Here is a 20,781-nt window from a genome sequence, read left to right as displayed (position 1 = left end):
TGTGACGAATTAGGTAACTGTAATCGTCGTGTCGTAAGATCGTCGAGTACCGAGGCTTCTCCGTTATGCAACCATTATAATTTCAATTATTTTAAAGTCTCATACAGTTCAAACGTTTATGATAAAATATGTACTCGGTAAACTGGTATGCCGTGAATCCATTATGACATCGAGGAGAAAAAACTTGTTTGCGAGTTAAGCTTCTCGAAAACGGGGAAAATGTTGCATCATTGTCGAGACACATCCTTATGGGAATTTCCTGTGGTATTCAAAAGAGACAGCTAGCTTTGTACATACCCGAGAGATCATCGAGCTTCGATGAGAGGAAGAGTGAAGAGAAAGAATGCACGCTTTGAATAACTCGGGTCGAGCATGAGAACAAAAATCGACGGTGCTCGACGAAAATAACGCGGCACCTTTCGATAGGACGCGGTTGAAGACATTTGTTAATCAAAGAGAAATGGGCGGGGAATAATACGAAAGGACGTAAAAGAAATTTAATGACTGCAAGAAATTTAATCACTGATTTTTTTACTGAACTTATCGATATGTAGGCTTCTTTAGACAAGTTTTTAAATTTCTATCATTTTTTATTTATAAAATTTCTTAATTCTGAAGCTTACAGATTTCAAGTTCTTAGATAAGAAATTTTTTAATTTTAAATTAAATTAAGTTTCTTTCCCAGGTCCCTAAATTCTTAAGCCTCCAAATTGCCACACCTCCAAATAACAAATTAAATTCGTCAAATCAGAAACCTCGAGAAGACAAACCATAAATCTAAAAACAGAAAGATAGAATAACGCTAACATTCTAAAATTAAACTGATCTTAGAATTTACGAAAGTAATACTCTACAGTGAAAGATAAACTTCCAAACCAAAGTGCTGCAAGAGAAACTATGATCGATCGAGCAAAACCTGGTAACCTAGCCTTGGTTTTTGTCACGGATTACCTGCACGAAGTCACGTAAGACCATTAAGGGATAGCAATGCATACACGAACCTTCGTCCAGCTGAATAATAAGACGGTCGAAAATATAATTGCTCGACACGCGAAGGTAATAGCGCGAAGGACGACGCAAGTGATCTACGTGCCAGCCATAATCTCAAAGAGAGATTCATGGTGTCCTCGAATGCGGCGAATATTAAAGCGATCCACATCCGGCGTTCAACCGAATTAAATCTCGACGGACACAGATCACAATCAACCACAAACTACATCCTTGTTAGCCTTGTTAGTATAACAATTCGAGGTGGCAATTGTTTCGATCTCCATGTATGGCTTTATCGTTTTCTCAGGCTATTAGAGTCCCTTGAAGATTTTAAATAGAAGTAAATGAAATCATTTGTTATGTGCTATGGAGTTTAATCAGCTGTTGGGTTGTTGTGGGATGTGGGGTTTAGATGTTGAAATTTGATATTTGGGAATCGGTGAGACCTTGATTTCTCACTAAATCTTGATATTTCTAATTGTCAACTATTCAAATCTCTATAATTCCAAATTATAAAAATGCCAAAGTCTCAAATGCACCAAATTACAAATTTCTAAATTGTTAAATTCTCCATTTCTCAAATTTACAAGCAAATAAATCTTGAAATTGTCAAGGCCCTAAATCCCTAAATTCCCAAATTGTCAAATTTCCAACTTCTCAAACTCTGAAATCCCTAAATTCCCAAATTGTCAAATCTCCAACTCTTCAAACCCCAAATCCTCAAATATCCAACTTCTCCAACCCCCAAATTCCTAAATTCCCAAATTGCTAAATTTCCAACTTCTCAAACCCCTAAATCCCTAAATTCCCAAATTGTTAAATCTCCAACTTCTCAAACCCCCAAATCCCTAAATTCCCAAATTCTCAAATCTCCAACTTCTCAAACCCCCAAATCCCTAAATCCCCAAATTGTCAAATGTCCAACTTCTCAAACCCCCAAATCCCTAAATTCCCAAATTCTCAAATCTCCAACTTCTCAAAACTCCAAATCCCTAAATTTCCAAATTGTCAAATTTCCAACTTCTCAAACCCCCAAATCCCTAAATCCCCAAATCCTCAAATCTCCAACTTCTCAAACCCCTAAATCCCTAAATTCCCAAATTCTTAAATCTCCACTTTCTCAAACCCCCAGATTCCTAAATTCCCAAATTCTCAAATCTCCAACTTCTCAAAACCCAAACCCTCAAACCCCAAATTCCCAAATCCATAAACTCAAATTTCAAAACTCCCCAAATCCCCAAATCTGCAAACCAAAACTACTTTCCAACGTCCAAACCCAGATTATAAATGCAAACGCAACACCAGAAATGAGTCTCGCGTCCTTCGATTCCTAAGTCATTAAATTTTGCCATTGAAACGACGAAGTGGTCGTTAAGGCTGTTTTACTGCGACGCGACACGGTCCCGTGTGATTTGCATTCCGTCAACGCGAAACGCCTTGTTTCTCAAACATTCACCACGCGACCTAACTCGATCGATCTTCCAGTCGATTCTCGATTCGCGTCTCGTTAAATCGTCTTCTCGTTAAACAATATATTTTTCCGTTTCTTTCGATTAAGGGCTTCTATCTTATCCACAATCGACAGGACACAATTTTTCCATTCGGATAAGTGTTTTACGCAATGAATCTTGTGATATAATGCATCGATAATCGCGTAATATTATCGAGGCTGAAGAAAAGTGGCTCGATTAGATTCTTACGATTTGTTTGACTACCGATTCTTATTACTGAAGTCCATCGGCAATTTGTCGAAATCGATAACTCTATCGGAAGCTTTGTTCAGCGATAATTTTATGGTAGATAGCGGGAGTTTTTACTTTAAATTGCGATGGTCATCTGGTGATTCAGATGCACTGGGTAGTTTGGAAATTTCCTAGTGGAATTTTAGGGTTTTGTGGGGTTTGAGGTTTTGTGGTTTTGAGTTTGTGGATTTTTAAATTTTCTAATTTTGGAAGTTGGGAATTCTGTAATTTATGATGATTCGAGTTCTCAAATTTTTAAATTTCCAAGTATCTGAGGTCTCAAATTCTCAAATTTCCAAACTCTCAAATTTCCAAGCTCTCAAATTTCCATTCTCTCAAATTTTCATTCTCTCAAATTTCCAAGCTCTCAAATTTCCAAACTTTCAAGTTTCCAAACTCTCAAATTTCCAAACTCTCAAATTTCCAAACTCTCAAATTTCCATTCTCTCAAATTCCCAAACTCTCAAATTTCCAAATTCTCAAATTTCCATTCTCTCAAATTTCCATTCTCTCAAATTTCCAAACTCTTAAATTTCCATTCTCTCAAATTTCCAAACTCTCAAATTTCCATTCTCTCAAATTTCCAAACTCTCAAATTTCCAAACTCTCAAATTTCCATTCTCTCAAATTTCCAAACTCTCAAATTTCCATTCCCCCAAATTTCCAAACTCTCAAATTTCCATTCTCTCAAATTTCCATTCTCTCAAATTTCCAAACTCTCAAATTTCCATTCTCTCAAATTTCCAAACTCTCAAATTTCCCAATTTTCAAATTTCCAAATTCCCAAGTTCCCAAATTCTCAAATTTCCTAACTTCTCAAATCCCCTAATTTCCAAATCCCCGAATCCTCAAATTCCCAAATTTCCAATTCCCCGATTTCTCAAACCCCCAAATTTCCAATTCCACAACTTCTCAAATCCCCAAATTCTCAAATTCCCCAATTTCCAATTCCCCGATTTCTCAAATCCCCAATTTTCCAAGTCCTCATATTCTAAAATTCCCCAACTTCTCAAATCCCCAAATCCCGAATCCTCGAATCCCCAAATCCCCAATTTCCCAAACCCAAAAACATCCAAACCCGCATAACTTTCCACCGCCACAACCCATCGATCGAAAACAAAGAATTTATCAAAATGGTGGTAAATAAGGGCCCATGGTGGCCACGATAACAAATGACTAGCGATAATAGAAAACTCTAGAGCGTCACGTTTTCGAGTGTTTGTCCTATCGTATCGCGATTGCTGAAAAGTGTCATCGGTGGGTGTCTCCGTGCAGCCCCTTTTTATCAAGCTCGATTAAAACGTAAACACGAAACAGCTCGCTGGAGTTTTATCGTGACCGCTTTGGAGGTCGTCCGCGATTAAATTCTTTTTCGTATGTGACCAGATATCTCTCAGTTTCACAAGTTTCCCAAACACTCTTCATTCACTGCCTACTTTCTTTATGCTCAAAAGAGAAAATTAAGCAAGCAATAAAATTTAGCACATCGAGATTTCTCCAACGATTCAGCAGAATTTTTACTTAATTATCTTTTAATTGACTTCATTTGTTCTTCTCAGTGATTATATCTGGGTTTTGCTGCTCGTCAGACGCTAACAATTAACGTTTCAAGAAACTGTTCAACGGAGAGTAATGTGTTTTCATAACAGGAAAATGTAAATAGTATAGAGGTGTCACAATGTTACACATTCGTAATTGCAGCGAAATTAATTAACAATTTTCAAGCGGAATTCTATTTTTTTCCAACCGGTTCTATTTTTGCGATTAAATGTTATGTAAGTACGAAGTACCGATACCCGTAATGTGGAGTTTCAGATATGTGTAATGTTTTTGTTTTTAACATAACAATTCAATCACGCGTCCTCGCGAATGGAGATAACAGATAGTTCTACACGTTCCAACGTTTCGTTGGTAAAAAGTGCCGAATTTATTAAACGGAGAGAAGAATCGTGTAGCAGAACGTTTATCGTTATCGATATCGACGATAATGAAAAAGATTAAGCGAGACAATCCGAACATTTTTCGCGTCGAGCAAACATGGCGGGAGTTGCAAGCTGAACTTTATTCTTTTCAAACAAAATTTTACGGTTCAGAGTTCAACGACTCGAATTTCACGATATTTCGTCGGAATATTTTCATCGTGAACCTCCGATTACACAAAAAAAGCAGATTTGCAAACACCACGGGCGTTCGTTATGAAATTCGTTTCGATTACGATTTCGTCATCTCCGGTGTAAATAAAAAATATTTATCGTATCGAAAAACGCTTGTTGCGAGAGTCCCAGTAGAGGGGACGTAATAATTATAAACACTATAATCTATTGGGCAATATTTACGATTTTCAAGACCGATAAATCGAAGAATCGAAAATTTCGATCGGCACTTTGAATTTCGTGATAACGACATGTTTGTCGCTTTGTTTTAGAACATTGCGATGTAGATGGACTTTGTAATGGGTCTCCGTGGAATATTTTTCCGGGTCTGTTTGAACAAGACGTTCCATGCGACGGGGTGGCCATTTTGATTACTTTATTTTGAGGTTAAAAACTCTGTCTTATGTAATTACATTTTGTTTTAATTTATTCGAGCAAAAACGGGTTTACAATCTTATCTGAAGTGTTATAAAAAGAGACGAGAAATTCCATGCTCCGATACTCGAACGAAATATTTGTATTTCATATTTGAAACGAATTGAGAAGTACATGTTAATGGGATGCGAAGCAAGTTTACAAGTTCACAAGTTATCAATTGAGCTTGATTGTACTATCGTTAAATATTTATATACAAGCCGTGTATTTATGGGCAAATTGAATAATTTACTAATAAATATCACCGAGATATGAGCTCTTGAAAATATTAAAATATTAAACTTGCGACTTTGCTTGAATTATCGTAACACTTTCTCGATTGAAAATAATAAAAGTTATTGAAAATAGTATTTGTACAAAGAAGTATATTAATCAAGGGGCTGTAGAGGACGATAATAAACGCCTATTAAAAATAGTAAAAGATTATTGAAAATAATATTTGTACAAAGATGTATATTAATCAAGGGAACATAGAGGACAATAAATAATAAAAGGCAAAAAATAATATTTGTACAAAGAAGTATATTAATCAAGGGGGTGTAGAGGACGAGAAAAAATAAAAGGCTATTAAAAATAGTAAAAGGCTATTGAAAATAATATTTGTACAAAAATATATATTAATCAAGGGGACATAGAGGACAATAAATAATAAAAGGCAGAAAATAATATTTGTACAAAGAAGTATATTAATCAAGGGGGTGTAGAGGACGATAATAAATAAAAGGCTACTAAAAATAGTAAAAGGCTATTGAAAATAATACTTGCACAAAGAAGTATATTAATTAAGGGAACATAGAGGACAATAAACAATAAAAGGCTATTAAAAATAGTAAAAATCTATTGAAAATAATATTTGCACAAAGAAGTATATTAATCAAGGGAACATAAGGACAATAAATAACAAAACTCCATTAAAAATAATAAAAGGCAGAAAACAATATTTGTACAAAGCCATATATTAATAAAAGGGGCGTAGAAATGTTTGAACAAGAAATGAATCACTGACATACAGCGACAAGAAGGGTCATTGAACCCGAAAAGATTCGCAACGCGTTTCGTTTCCTGCTATAAATGGTAACAAGAGGTTGCAATAGAGCTTTTAAACTGACCCGTCGATTCAATCGTCCATTACCGGTGTCTCGAAGCGACTCTATACCCTCGAGCTCTCGTAACGTCTCTGCACCGTTTCAACTGCAGATTAGAAATTCGATAAAACAATCTTGGAAAAAAATTTATCGTTACAAAATATTTAATTGTTCGTATCTAATCGTTCGCGGAGACACGTGTCGAGACATTGTACAACTTCAACCCCTTGAGATTCTTGTAAAAGTGTTCGATGTGGTTTCTTTTGTGTTCGACACTTCACGGTAGCGTGGAGAGTTTAGAGTGACGTAAGCTTGTTCATGAAAATTCTTATCGATACGGAAATTTCCTATGTTGGGGACTGGTGTGGGTTTAGGGACGGTTTGGGGTATTTGGGGATTTGGGGTTTGAGGATTTGGGAATTTAGGGATTTGAAGGTTGGGGGTTTGAGGGATTGGGAATTTGGAGATTTGGGAATTTAGGGATTTGAGGGTTGGGGGTTTGGGGGTTTGGGGGTTTGGGAATTTAGGGATTTGAAGGTTTGGGGGTTTGGGGGTTTGAGGGATTGGGAATTTGGAGATTTGGGAATTTAGGGATTTAAGGGTTGGGGATTTGGGGGTCTGAGGGAGTGGAGGTTTGGGGGTTTGAGGGATTGGGAATTTAGGGATTTGGGGATTTGAGAAACTGGGAATTTGAGGATTTGGGAATTTGAAGATTTGGGAATTTGGAGATTTGGCAATTTAGGGACTTGGAGATTTGAGAAATTGGGAATTTGGAGATTTGGAGGTTTCAGAAGTTGGACACTTGACAATTTGGGAATTAGGAGATTTGGGGGTTTGAGAATTTCAAAATTTATGTAATAGGAAATTTGAGAGTTTGGGGATTTGAGACTCTTAGGATCTGAGAATTTGGGGACTTGAGAGTTCCAGGTTTGAGGATTTGGGGATTTGAAAATTCCAGGTTAGAGGATTTGGGGTTTGAGTAATAGGGATTTAAAGATTCGGGCACTTGAGAGAATTTGAGAATTTGGGGATATGAAAAATTAGGAGTTTCAAATTTGAGGAGTTGGAAAATTGAAATTTCAGAATTGCAAGTTTGATGATATAGAGTTTGAGAATTAAGGATGTAAAGCTTTGGAAGTGTGAGAATTTGAGGATTTACACATGAAAATTTGGGAATTTGAGAACTTGAAGATTTTAGGACCTTAAGAACCTTGATAATACAAAAGATTAAAAATTTAATCATTTATAAACTTGCAAAAGTAATTTACCAGATGCTCCTAAAACTAGCAGATGCAGAAATTAGTCAGACCAAAGCTTCGAAAAATAGAAAATATAAGATAAGTAAATTTGTAAGTTCAGAAACTTCCTACCACCTTTTCTAATCTCCCTGGAATTTTCCCTGTAATAACATTCATAATTGCCTATTGATCGTTGACAATAGCCTCTATTTTCCAGCTAATGGAAAAATGATGAGGACTCGATAAGAATGTTTGGATACGAAGTAGTTTCCGAGAAAGGAGTGTCAGGTTGGAAATTACTGGATTAATCAAATGATTCACGAATGGTATCGGTGATTATTGGAGAACGATATCTGGATCGATAGATTTATGTACTCGGCACGGATTTATTGCGTTGTATCAAACAAAGGATTTACAACGGCAGTTTGTCACCGTTCTGTGTACGGAACTGGTGGCTGCTATCGGTTTTTATCTGGTTAAAAATTCAGGTTAGAAGGAAATATGGTAGCTCGATAACGCTGGTTGTTCGATTAAAGGAATCAAATCGAAGATTTCAAACTTTCTTCGGCAGCTAATAACATTATCGATATTTCAAATATTAATACTTTCATTTTAGTGAAATTGATTGAGTAATTTTTATTTTTGTCTTTTTAATACGTACGTGGTATTTTTGTAATATTTTTACTTTTTCCTGAAACATTCCAAGTTGACTTAAAAATAATTAAACTAACTGGAAATCATTTTTTTATCATAGGAATGAGTGTAAAGAACAAAGCTATATTTTATATAAGAAAGAGGTAAATTAATGTTTCTTGAATATTTAATTACAGCGAAATGCAAAATTGCATCGTGAAAACCTACAAAGTACACGCAACTTTAAGTAAAAATTGATGAAAGAAATTGACAGTAAAAATTCTTCATCGAGTTTCGAAACATTTGAAGTTTCTAGCTGGGCGATTTCGAAGCAGGAAATCGTGTTTCGAGGAGTTCGTCAACAAGGAAGACTCGCGATTGTCAAACGTAATCGTAAAAACGACAAGTTACGTTGCATCTAAGAGTAATATACGGTGTTTACGTAATCGGCACGAGATTGCTCTTATATCATTCTATCGCGTGCGGCACCGGAACGAATAATAAAAATACTCTCGCGAGCTCGTTACGACGAATAGCGCGATTCCCTGGGATAAAAATCCATCTTTCTTATTCGAACGATAATAAATATCAACAGTATACATATATCTCTTTGCTTTGTCACTCTGCTACATAGTATTTCGTTGGTTACATACATTTTTGCAATATTGTGCATTTGAAGCGGAGGGTTGATTTAGGAGGAAATTAAATTGCTATAAAAATCAATGGGAATTTAAATTGTTCTAAAAATCAATTGCAATTTAAATTGTTCTAAAAATCAATTGCAATTTAAATTGTTCTAAAAATCAATTGCAATTTAAATTGTTCTAAAAATCAATTGCAATTTAAATTGTTCTAAAAATCAATGGCAATTTAACTTGTTTTAAATTAAATTTCATAGAAAATTAGATGGTATGTACGAGATTTGTGAATTTATTTTAGGGAATGTAATGAGTTTGTTTGGACATGCGCCGCCATCTTGGTTATCGATGAAGGTTCTTCGTGATAGAATTGTTCTAAAAATTAACAGAGTTGAATTTAAATTGTTACATATTCTTTAAATTTAAAAGAAAATCGCTACACGTGGAATTATTATACAAGTTTTAGTTCTTATGAATTTATTTTACGAAATATGAATTAAAATTGTTTCGATGTGGGCGCCGCCATCTTGGTTATCGGTGAAAATTCTTCGTGATAGAATTGTTCTAAAAATTAACAGAGTTGAATTTAAATTGTTACTCATTCTTTAAATTTAAAAGAAAATTGTTACACGTGGAATTATTATACAAGTTTTAGTTCTTATGAATTTATTTTACGAAATATGAATTAAAATTGTTTCGATGTGGGCGCCATCTTGGTTATCGGCGAAAATTCTTCGTGATAGAATTGTTCTAAAAATTAACAGAGTTGAATTTAAATTGTTACTCATTCTTTAAATTTAAAAAAAATTGTAACACGTGGAATTATTATACAAGTTTTAGTTCTTATGAATTTATTTTACGAAATATGAATTAAAATTGTTTCGATGTGGCCGCCATCTTGGTTATCGGCGAAAATTCTCTCCAAAAGAAATTCATTAAATCTTTCATAAAAAGCTAACCTAACCTAACCAAAAAGGTTAGCCAATAATAAATGTAATAAATAGCCAATAATAAATTTCAAAATAAAATAACAAAGCATTTAATAAAACTTAACGTAATTCGAAATATAGTAATACTTAAAAAGAGAACAAGAGGAGAATTGCAGTGTTAAGGTATTTTTAGAAGGTAGACATAAATGAAAACAGATATTGGACCATTTGAAATTACCCGTTAATTTATATCGACTCGAAAACAGTGTCGTAATCGGAACGTAACCACGGTCTCGTTTTTAACATTTGCGAAACGCGATTCAAGGATCCGGTCGAAGGCGTTTCCGTTTACGAAGCAGTTTTGCATGATGGCCAATTTTAGAGGCAGCGTTCAAGGACTTCCTGCACATCCACTGATATGGAAAGATAGGGTCACAGATACTGAGGAGGTTTGAAATTACTGAAATTGTTCCGTTTAAGACAATTATCGTCTGATTTGGAGGAACTGTCAGTTAGCGTCGTTTCGCGGTCGACAGTAAAAGATTCTCTTGCATTCTTTCTGTTCAAATCCGTTGTCTTAAAAATTGACGACGTTAATTAGAATCGTTGGAGCTTTTAGAAAACACTTTGTTATTATTAAATATTCTGTACGACGATAATCGTGGATTTCACTCTGTAAATATGTAGAAGTGAATAGGAAAGTCAATGAAAGAAATTATGGAAAATTAGAGCTCTTATGAAAATTAATTTAGTTTTCAAGAGAAAGTCAAGATCTATGAAAAGATAGATCTCTTCACAGAAAATAATCTGTCTGAAAATTTTTACGAACGTGAAATGCTAGTAATAGTACTCTGGAAATACTAAAAAACTGAGTCTATGATTAAATAACGTGACAGTCAATGAGTGTCCAAACGCCTCATTATCCTCCTATCACATTTTCTAACGTATCGTCAACGTCGCAAAGAATTTTACAATTTTTCTCAATCTCCATCAAAAGCACACAGAACATTTTATAATCAAACGCACTCGATATAATGCAATTTCAGCACAGCTGCCCCTAACGCATTTCGCAAATAAATTAAACTAATTTATTCCCGTTGTTGCCGAGATAATAGAACAGAGAGAAGGAAACTGAATTATGTTCGCGATCAATTTACCTTCCCATGATCGTTTCGAGCGTTCGATTAATTGTTGCATAATGAGAGGTAGTCGAATTCGAACGATTAAACGAGGAACTATAGCGACGAGCAAATTAACGGTGTAACGGGAACAGATGGGTCAGTTCTAGACACGAGTTTCAATTTGATCGAGGAGGCTGTAATAATCTGTACACACGTTCCATATTAAAAAACAAACCATCGACTACATTGTTTGCTCGACCATTATCACGGTCCTTGATTATTATGTAATGTATCAATAAATACGAAGAGAGAGGAAAATATGTAGACACACGGATCATCGGCGTAAACTTCCATCGATTAACTGATAAGTTTTCTCACGTTTTATAAGAATTCTCTGATTTTTAGATTTTCAGGTTTTTAGGTTCGCAGATTTTTAGATTTTTAGGTTTGTGGATTTTTAGATTTTTAGGTTTGTGGATTTTTAGATTTTTAGGTTAGTAGATTTTTAGATTTGGTGATTTTTAAGTTTGTGGATTTTTAGAATTTAGATTTTTAGGTTAGTAGATTTTTAGATTTGGTGATTTTTAGGTTTGTGGATTTTTAGGTTTTTAGATTTTTAGGTGAGTAGATTTTTAGATTTGGTGATTTGTAGATTTTTAGATTGTTAGGTTTCCAGATTCGTTGATTTGTAGATTTTTAGATTGTTAGGTTTGCAGATTTGTTGATTTGTAGATTTCTAGATTGTTAGGTTTGCAGATTTGTAGATTTTTAGATTTGTAGATTTGTAGATTTTCAGGTCTTTAGATTTTCAGATTTGCAGGTTTTTAGATTTGTAGCCCTTTCCAAATCTTCAAATCCGATGAAGTTGACAAATACCCAAAAACGTTATATATCGAACCCTGATATTTCACAGAAAAAAAGCTCTTCGGTTGCAATCTCTTTGGTCGCAAAAATTGGAAACACGTATCAAATCGGATCGTACAGAGTCGTATCCGTATGCGTTCGAGTATCGATTAGCCTCGTTTCATCAGCGGCGCACAGTGGAAGATCGCAGAAAATAAAGCACCGTGGAGAAACGATAACGAGCGAACTATCCGAAGTACAAATTTTCCGCGTTCACGGTTCCTGCGTGAATGGCCGGTCACGTTTCAGTCGAGCAGGCGATCCTTCTTTACCCACATAGCGTCCCAGCCGCTAAGAACGAGAACAATGAATGCTCTGAATAGATTACAGACGTAACAATAACGATACAACAGTTCACGATAGTCCTCCGTCGGCATGGAATAATTTGCAGCCGTAATGATAACGCCGTCGAAAAATAATTGTGGACAAGATTAAACGTCATTTTTCTGTTTCGAGGGGGTTCGAGTCTTTTTATCGTTGTGTATGGCTGTGGACGTCTGTGCAGATGTCTCTTTTTAGCTTCATTGATACGTTACGTACTTATTGAATGATTATGGAGAGGTATCGATAGTTGAGGAATTTGAAATTTTTAAGTTTTGGATAATTGGAGAATTTGGAAATCAGAGTTGGGGTGTGGGATTTGAGGAGTTTGGGATATGGGGTCTAAGAAGTTGAGGCAGATTATGACTGTCAAAAATGCTCTAGTACTCATACACGATTTTCGTGCTACTCCGTTCCCTAAATAAATAAGTCCCAAAAATATACAGAATTAAATCACATAAAGGTTCTTTTGATTTCAGCCAACCTATGTACCGTATCAGCCGGAGCCATGATGGGCTGGTCCAGCCCAGCGCTGTCGAAGCTGCAGAACGAGATAGAGGACAATCCGCTCCATAGAAAGATTACTGACGATGAAAACACTTGGATCGGTTCGTTGCTGTCGATCGGAGCGATGATCGGTCCCTTCGTTGCTGGATACTTGGCCGAAAAGTAATTTGCTTATCATACACTTCCTTATAGACATACATGCTTACACCAATAAGCGTATATTTTGATATACACTGTATATTTAATATAAGTGTATGGATACAAGTGTATCCCTGTAAGCAATGTACATCTTGAAATATACTCTGTATCTTAATATACATGGGCCAATGATCATAGCAGTCAAGGTCCTTATAAAATCAATCAATCAATCTTGATATACACTGTGTATTTAATATAAGTGTATGGATACAAGTGTATGCCTGTAAGCAATGTACATCTTGATATACGCTATGTATCTTAATATACATGGGCCAATGATCATAGCAGTCAAGGTCCTTATAAAATCAATCGATCAATCTTGATATACACTGTGTATTTAATACAAGTGTACGGATACAAGTGTATGCCTACAAGCAATGTACATCTTGATATACGCTATGTTTCTTAATATACATGGGCCAATGATCATAGCAGTCAAGGTCCTTATAAAATCAATCAATCAATCTTGATATACACTGTATATTTAACCCCTTGCACTACGGCTTATTTGTCAGGTGCGTCAGTCAGAACTGACTAATTAGAGGTACAATATTAATACAGACAAAAAGATGTGAAATGTTATATCAATATGTTACTATGCAATCGTTGACTATGCAAATTATAATTGGACTTGAACTTCAAATTGAAGCGTATTAAAAATTCGAGTAAAATTGATCACGACCGAAGTGCGAGTGCGTCTGACCCGTGAAAATAGTGGAGCTAATATAAGTGTATACCTCCTCATAAGCTGACACCCTAACAAAAATATTAATTTGCCACAGATACGGCAGAAAGCGAACACTGCTGATCTCCGTGGCGCCATTTCTGGTCGGTTGGATCCTGATAGCCTCAGCCACGGTAGTCGTGCAGCTGTACGTAGCTCGAGTGGTACTCGGTTTCGCTTTAGGATTCGCGTTCACGTGCGTTCCCATGTACTGCGGTGAAATAGCCGAGGTAAAACACCGTTAAACTGCATATCGTGCACCTCTCCACGAAACATTTTAAAGAAACGATCGATCGTTATTTTTATGTGAACAGACATCCGTCAGAGGAGCACTAGGATCCTTCCTGCAGTTGTTCTGTACTATTGGTCTGCTGTACGCGTACTCTATCGGACCATACGTATCCTACCACGTATTCTGGATCACCTGCGCCATTCTGCCTATCGTGTTCTTCGTATGCTTCTTCTGGATGCCCGAGTCACCTATGTATCTGCTGAAGGTTGGACACAGGGAAGAAGCGATCAAGGCTTTGGCGAGACTTAGAGGAAAATCTGGGGCTAGTGTGCAGAAGGAAGCTGATGAAATGCAGGTGAGTGCTGTTGTATGGTTTTTTTAGAGATCATTTATATGTGGTATGACTTTATAAGTACGTGTATGATGATCATGATATATGTACATGTTGTGAGACTTTGTTATATACGTAGTAAGACTTTGATGTATACACGTAGTTATACTTTGATGTATGTACACTTTGATATATATACACGTTGTTAAACTTTGATATATGTACACGTAGTTAAACTTTGATATATGTACACGTAGTAAGACTTTGACATATGTACACGTAGGATAACTTTGATACATGTATCCAGCTGATCCAGCTTCACAGATATCTCGAGCTAACTTCCCAAATTCTATGTAACCAAATTTGCAAATGATCTGAACCTATATCCCGAATTCCTAAATTACCAAATCCCAAACCTTAGAATCCTAAAACTTCCAAATTTCCTAATGATCGTATACTCAAATACTCAGCTCTTTTAATTTTGAAATCCTACATCTCCACTTCCCAAATTTGTAAATTCCCAATTTCTAGAATTCCGTAAACTTCCAAATTCCTTAACGCCCAAGTACTCAAACTCTCAGCTAACCTCCTAAATCCTATATCTCCAATTCTCAAATTTCCAAATCTCCAAATCCTAGAATTCTATAAATTCCCAAGTTCTCCAATCTCCAAGTACTCAAACTCTCAGCTCCCTAACCTCCTAAATCCTATATCTCCAATTCCCAAATCTCCAAATCCTAGAATTCTATAAATTCCTAAATTCTCCAATCTCCAAGTACTCAAACCCTCGACTCCCTAACTTCCTAAATCCTATATCTCCAATTCCCAAATCTCCAAATCCTAGAATTCTATAAATTCCCAAATTCCCCAACTCCAAGTACTCAAACCCTCAACTCCCTAAACTCTTAAATCTTCAAATCCCCAGATCCTCAAACTCTCAACTCTCATATCAATTCCCTATCCTCTAGATCTCCACTACATCCAACTGACCTAATCCCAAAAAAGAGCCCCGATAACTATTAATAAACGTAGCTATAAAAACACATAGTTACAATATCGATTTGGTCGCCACGGTTCAATCGAATCCGAAAAGCGGAAGATGCGATAGTCGAGTACAGGACACGTGACGAGTTAGTCACTTGACCACGCGATTCAATATAGCGTACAGAGGCACGTTGGAAGATCGTCGTCACCATTGGCAGATCAAGGAACGACCTTACCCCCGGCCTCGTTCAGCGAACGTGACCCGAACGCCGATACGATATTGCGAGTCTCGTCGGCCTCGCCGACTCTTTCGACCAATCGTCGTTATCGACTGACCGTCGTGTTCTCCGTCTTTTCTCAAATTCTCGTGTTTATGTCAATAAAACACCGCCTGTCCATAGTTCGATGGTTCACAGACTCTACGATCGTAAAAGTTCTTTCTCTTTTGACCGGAACGATGCTCTTCTTATCGCGGTCACGCCATTCAGATTCGAAGCTAATCGACGCTGGTTCATACCGGAATATCTTTCTTTCTTTTTGACAAATTTAGCTGTTTGCTTATTTAGGTCTGCGATTTTATTACGCTGTAGAGGAAATACATTTATGATAAAAATGGCTAAGTATCTACTAAGTATCTACTAAGTATCTACTAAGTATTACGCTGTAGAGGAAATACATTTATGATAAAAATGGCTAAGTATCTACTTAGCCATTTATATTATATTCAATTCATGTTTGCAAAGTATTAAGGTACTTTGAAGTAGTAGTTATGTATTCGAAACATGTGCAGGTCCTTTATTTCAATGGTCATTTTCATGGTCGCAGAATTTACAGTAAAATTCAAAAGGTATAAATTAGTGAAGATTACATTTGAATTTGGACGGACATTCTTTGACCTCATAATCAAGTTAAAATTTTAAAAAATAATTTTTATTAAAAATGTCAGTCAAAAATATAATAATGTAATTGGTGCACCTAATACGTTGGTCTATTTAACACTTTGTACACATGGGATTTATGAGTTCACAAGCTTGAACTTTTGATGTAATAAGAAGCACGTAGCAGTCGAGGTATCAACACATAGCTAATTATTTGAGGAGTTCGAGCTTCCATACAACCTAATCCTGAATTTACAAAGTTACCCTCCACAATATCGATTACATGAAACCAGAAACTGCACCTTACCTTAACAAGATACATTATTTCCCTGACAAACTCCGTTGCAAATACCTTGGAAATCTCCATAATGTGCAGTAATTTCAGAATAAATTTAAATCACAAGTTCAAAGTTCTCACGAGGTCCATACTTTAAAACATTCTTGACACTTTGTGAAATATTAAAAACATTGAACATTACAACTGGATAATTTAAACTAGCCAATAATTTCCAAGAAACGTAAAACATTCTCAAATGTAATCCAGCCACTCCACATTATTAAAACATTATTCCAACAAGGATAGTTCCAAGATTATTCCAGCATCCACAAGGAAAAATAAGACTTTCAAAGTATTTTAAAAATAGAAATCAGCAAGAACTCAAGGAAAAGGAAAATGGTCAACGTGCTAGCCGGTCATTTTAATCGAGCTCAAGATCAACAATCTCAATGCTGTCGTTTGTTTTATTCAGGCGGCCATCGACGAAGCTTTCAAAGAGGAGGCCAAGCTTTCGGACCTGTTCACGGTGAAGGCCAACACGAAGGCACTGATCTACACGTGCTTGCTCGTCGCCTTCCAGCAGCTCAGCGGTATCAACGTGGTCCTGTTCTACATGGACGGTATTTTCAAGAGCGCGAAAGTCGCGTTGGAGACCTCGCTCGCGACCATCATCGTAGGAGTAGTGCAAGTGCTTGCCTCGTGTGTCACACCTTTCGTCGTTGACAGACTTGGCAGAAGAATGCTGCTCGTTTTCTCTGGCGTTGGCGAGATCGTCAGTTTGGTAAGTTATTTTCGCCACAGTACTTTCAAATTTCTTCATGATTAGTTCGAGTAATTCCTGCAAATAGTTACTGATTACGCGGTCTTGCTGTCGATTGCTTCTAACAGCCACGATGGCTTTAAAATTATTCCACTTCTACATTAATAATTTAATATTTATTGAAGTTCGAAATACTTGAACATATAACACATCGATGTTCATAAACAAAAAAAAATAATATATTACTTAGGAATATGTGTATAAAATGTACAAGGAAAATGTGTATTGCACTTGTGAATGAAGTTATCTCTACATTACAATTTTTCTACCGACCGAAAAAAGTTATCAGTTTCATAATTATTACCACGGTACTGAACTTACATTCGCGATAAAGAAACGAGGATTGCGTTATTTTTGCAACAAACCGCTCTATTGGAAGTCTGATTGGCATTCAATGAACTGGAACACGAGATGACGTCTTTCTTGCCGATCGATTACGCGCAAACAACAAAAATACAGCGGCGGTTGCCAGATCCGAATAGTTCTTTTCTAGCGACGTCAAGTTTCGTGTACGTCACAAATGTTTCTTCATTTCTCACGCTTCGAAGCGTCGTTTAATGATCGGTGTGCTAAGATCACAAAAGTGATTGCTTCTACATTGTCATTTGGACGTTGTAAAAATCCTCTGTAACTTAGATTCCTATCGTGTTCGAATCTTCACTACGTCAAATTCTGGGAATTCAAAACACATTAGACAGAAATTGCGATTGAGCCGAGTAGCAATTTTCCTGAGGAATTTACGTTTCGCAAAAGTAGTTTTCAACTATGTTCGGTTATAGAAGAAACGATAGAGATGAGAGATATGGGAATGTGGGGATGTAGGGATAGGAAGAAGGAATGCGAGATTATAGAGGAGGGAATGTGGGGATATAGGACTTTAGGGATTCGGTATGTGGAAATAAAGACGCGTAGAACTACGGCGTGGGGAGGTATGATGCGTGCGATTAGGACGCATGGGAGTACGGCGCGGGAGATTAGGGCGCGTGAGGTTACGGTGCGTGGAATTACGACGCGTGGAAGTACGGTGCATGGAACTTGCAACGCATGGAATTACGGCGCGTGGAAATTCGGCGCATGGAACTTTCGACGCGTAGAATTAGGGCGCGTGGAATTACGACGCATGGAACTTTCGACGCGTAGAATTAGGGCGCGTGGAATTACGACGCGTGGAAGTACGGCGCGTGGAAATTCGGCGCATGGAACTTTCGACGCGTAGAATTAGGGCGCGTGGAATTACGACGCATGGAACTTTCGACGCGTAGAATTAGGGCGCGTGGAATCACGACGCGTGGAAGTACGGCGCGTGGAAATTCGGCGCATGGAACTTTCGACGCGTAGAATTAGGGCGCGTGGAAGTACTGCGCGTGGAAATTCAGTGCATGGAACTTTCAACGCATGGAATTACGACGCGTGGAAGTTCGGCGCATGGAACTTTCGACGCGTAGAATTAGGGCGCGTGGAATTACGACGCATGGAACTTTCGACGCGTAGAATTAGGGCGCGTGGAATCACGACGCATGGAAGTGCGGCGCGTGGAAATTCGGCGCATGGAACTTTCAACGCGTAGAATTAGGGCGCGTGGAAGTACTGCGCGTGGAAATTCAGTGCATGGAACTTTTAACGCATGGAATTACGACGCGTGGAAATTCGGCGCATGGAACTTTCGACGCGTAGAATTAGGGCGCGTGGAACTACAACGCGTGGAAGTACGGCGCGTGGAATTACAACGCGTGGAAGCACGGCGCGCAGAAATTCGGCGCACGGAACTTTCAACGCGTAGAATTAGGACGCGTAGAATTACGACGCGTGGAATTACAACGCGTGGAAACGCAATCATGTAGAATTGCAACTCACAGAAAAACAACGTTGAAATACAGCACGTGGGAATAAAACCGTGCGGAATTACAAGCTCGTGGAAGCACCTTACGTGGAAATACGTGTGAAAATACGGCGCGAAGGAATACGTCACAAAATCCTTCAAACCCAACACACTGATAAAATGATAAGAAACAAGTCTAAATAAAAATAACGATAAACATAAGAAAAATGCATTGTATCTTCTTAAAAACGTTCTGTCTCCAATTAGAATAGCAATTTTGCAGCCAATTATGTCCCAGACAATGTGATCCTAATTTAATCCGGCTGAATTGCAAAAAGTCGGCACCATTTGCACGTTTGACGCGCTATAATTGATCAATTACGTGCCTGACTATCCCCGCAAACGGAAAAACATCATGATTGAACGACGCAACGATGAATCGATGAATTACAAAATTACCATGGATAGTAATTAACCGCGTTCCAAGCATACCAAGAGATGATCGGTGTCTGTAACGATTATAAACACGACCAGTTGCACGCCAGGCTGCTTCCATTTTTTTCTTTTTATTTTCCCATCATTAGGGAATTTACTGGGAAATGACGATGATACACGGAGAACCAACGATCCTACACGCGTCGTTACGAGACATTGACATTCGATCGGTGCAACAATCTATGACGAGTAATTAGACACGACCTCATCGTTCCAGGTAGATGAAGTCATCGGAACAACCGATCGTTTCCGTGTCCATAGCACGTTTGATCGAGTATTTGAAGAATAAACTGACTTATATTTTTCAAAACTCGTTCAATGCATCTGCAATCAGTATAGCACGATATTTAAATGAGGAGTCATCATTCGCTACGAAGTCTTTGTTACGATATATCACATGTGTCAATTCGAAGTTGGTTACACTTACAATTGGAACGACCCTTCCACAGTTGCAAGGTAAAGATGCACGCAAAGAATTAACGAAGGAGCAAACAACCTCGATTCGTGTTCGCGCGTTACAACAGCGGAATGCGACTCGCATCAGGAGTGCATCCGCACACACCGTCACATTCAACAGGTTACATAAATCGATTTGAATAGACGTTGCAAGGCCGCGATCGATTTGTTGCCGCTATTTTGCAATACCTACGAAACTTACGCCGATGGACAGTGGATCAAGGTTGCGAAAAGAGCCATCCGATGCAACATATCGAACTTGTTGCGAAACCTAATATGGCAACTTTTCACGTGAACTTACTGCGAGACAGGTACAGAATTTCACAATCTCTCACGAGATAGCGAAGTTTCACGTGTTATACTTTCACGGGACGTGAATACACGTGCTGTAATTCCGCGCGTTGTATTTCCACGCGACGTAATTCCTCGCGTTGCAATTACTTGCGTAGTACTTCCACGCGTCGTACTTCTAAGCGTCGAAATTCTACGCGTTGCACTTCCATGCACTGTACCTCTACGCGTTCTAATTCCACGCGCTAGCAATTCCACGCGTCGTAATTCCATGCGTTGTGATCCTACGCGCCATAATTCCACGCGTAGTAATTCCACGCGTGTAGTTCCACGCGCCAAATTTCCACGCGTCGAAATTCCACGCGCCAGTACTCCCATGCGTCGTAATTCCACGCGTCGTATTTCTCCGCGCCGTAGTTCCACGCGTCGTAATTTCACGCGTTGCACTTCCATGCACTGTACCTCTACGCGTCCTAATTCCACGCGCTGTAATTCCACGCGTCAGTACTTCCATGCGCTGTAATTCCACGCGCCAGTATTCCCATGCGTCGTAATTCCACGCGTCATATTTCTACGCGCCG

General features: G+C 37.7%; 1 protein-coding gene across 2 annotated transcripts in view; it reads left to right on the top strand.

The window, feature by feature from the left end:
• Window positions 1-20,781, top strand: part of LOC100883250 (facilitated trehalose transporter Tret1-2 homolog) — a 45,973-nt gene that overhangs the window by 20,777 nt on the left and 4,415 nt on the right. For both annotated transcript variants that reach the window (XM_012286277.2, XM_003703760.3), the window contains exons 3-6: window positions 12,668-12,857; window positions 13,676-13,847; window positions 13,932-14,204; window positions 16,792-17,100. In XM_012286277.2, coding sequence (XP_012141667.2) covers window positions 12,668-12,857; window positions 13,676-13,847; window positions 13,932-14,204; window positions 16,792-17,100 — 944 coding nt within the window. The remainder of the gene's footprint in view (window positions 1-12,667; window positions 12,858-13,675; window positions 13,848-13,931; window positions 14,205-16,791; window positions 17,101-20,781) is intronic.

This window comes from Megachile rotundata, chromosome 9, assembly GCF_050947335.1.
Source record: "Megachile rotundata isolate GNS110a chromosome 9, iyMegRotu1, whole genome shotgun sequence".
Lineage (NCBI taxonomy): Eukaryota > Metazoa > Arthropoda > Insecta > Hymenoptera > Megachilidae > Megachile > Megachile rotundata.
Note: the sequence above shows the minus strand (reverse complement) of the source record. Positions and strands in the feature narration are given on the sequence as shown.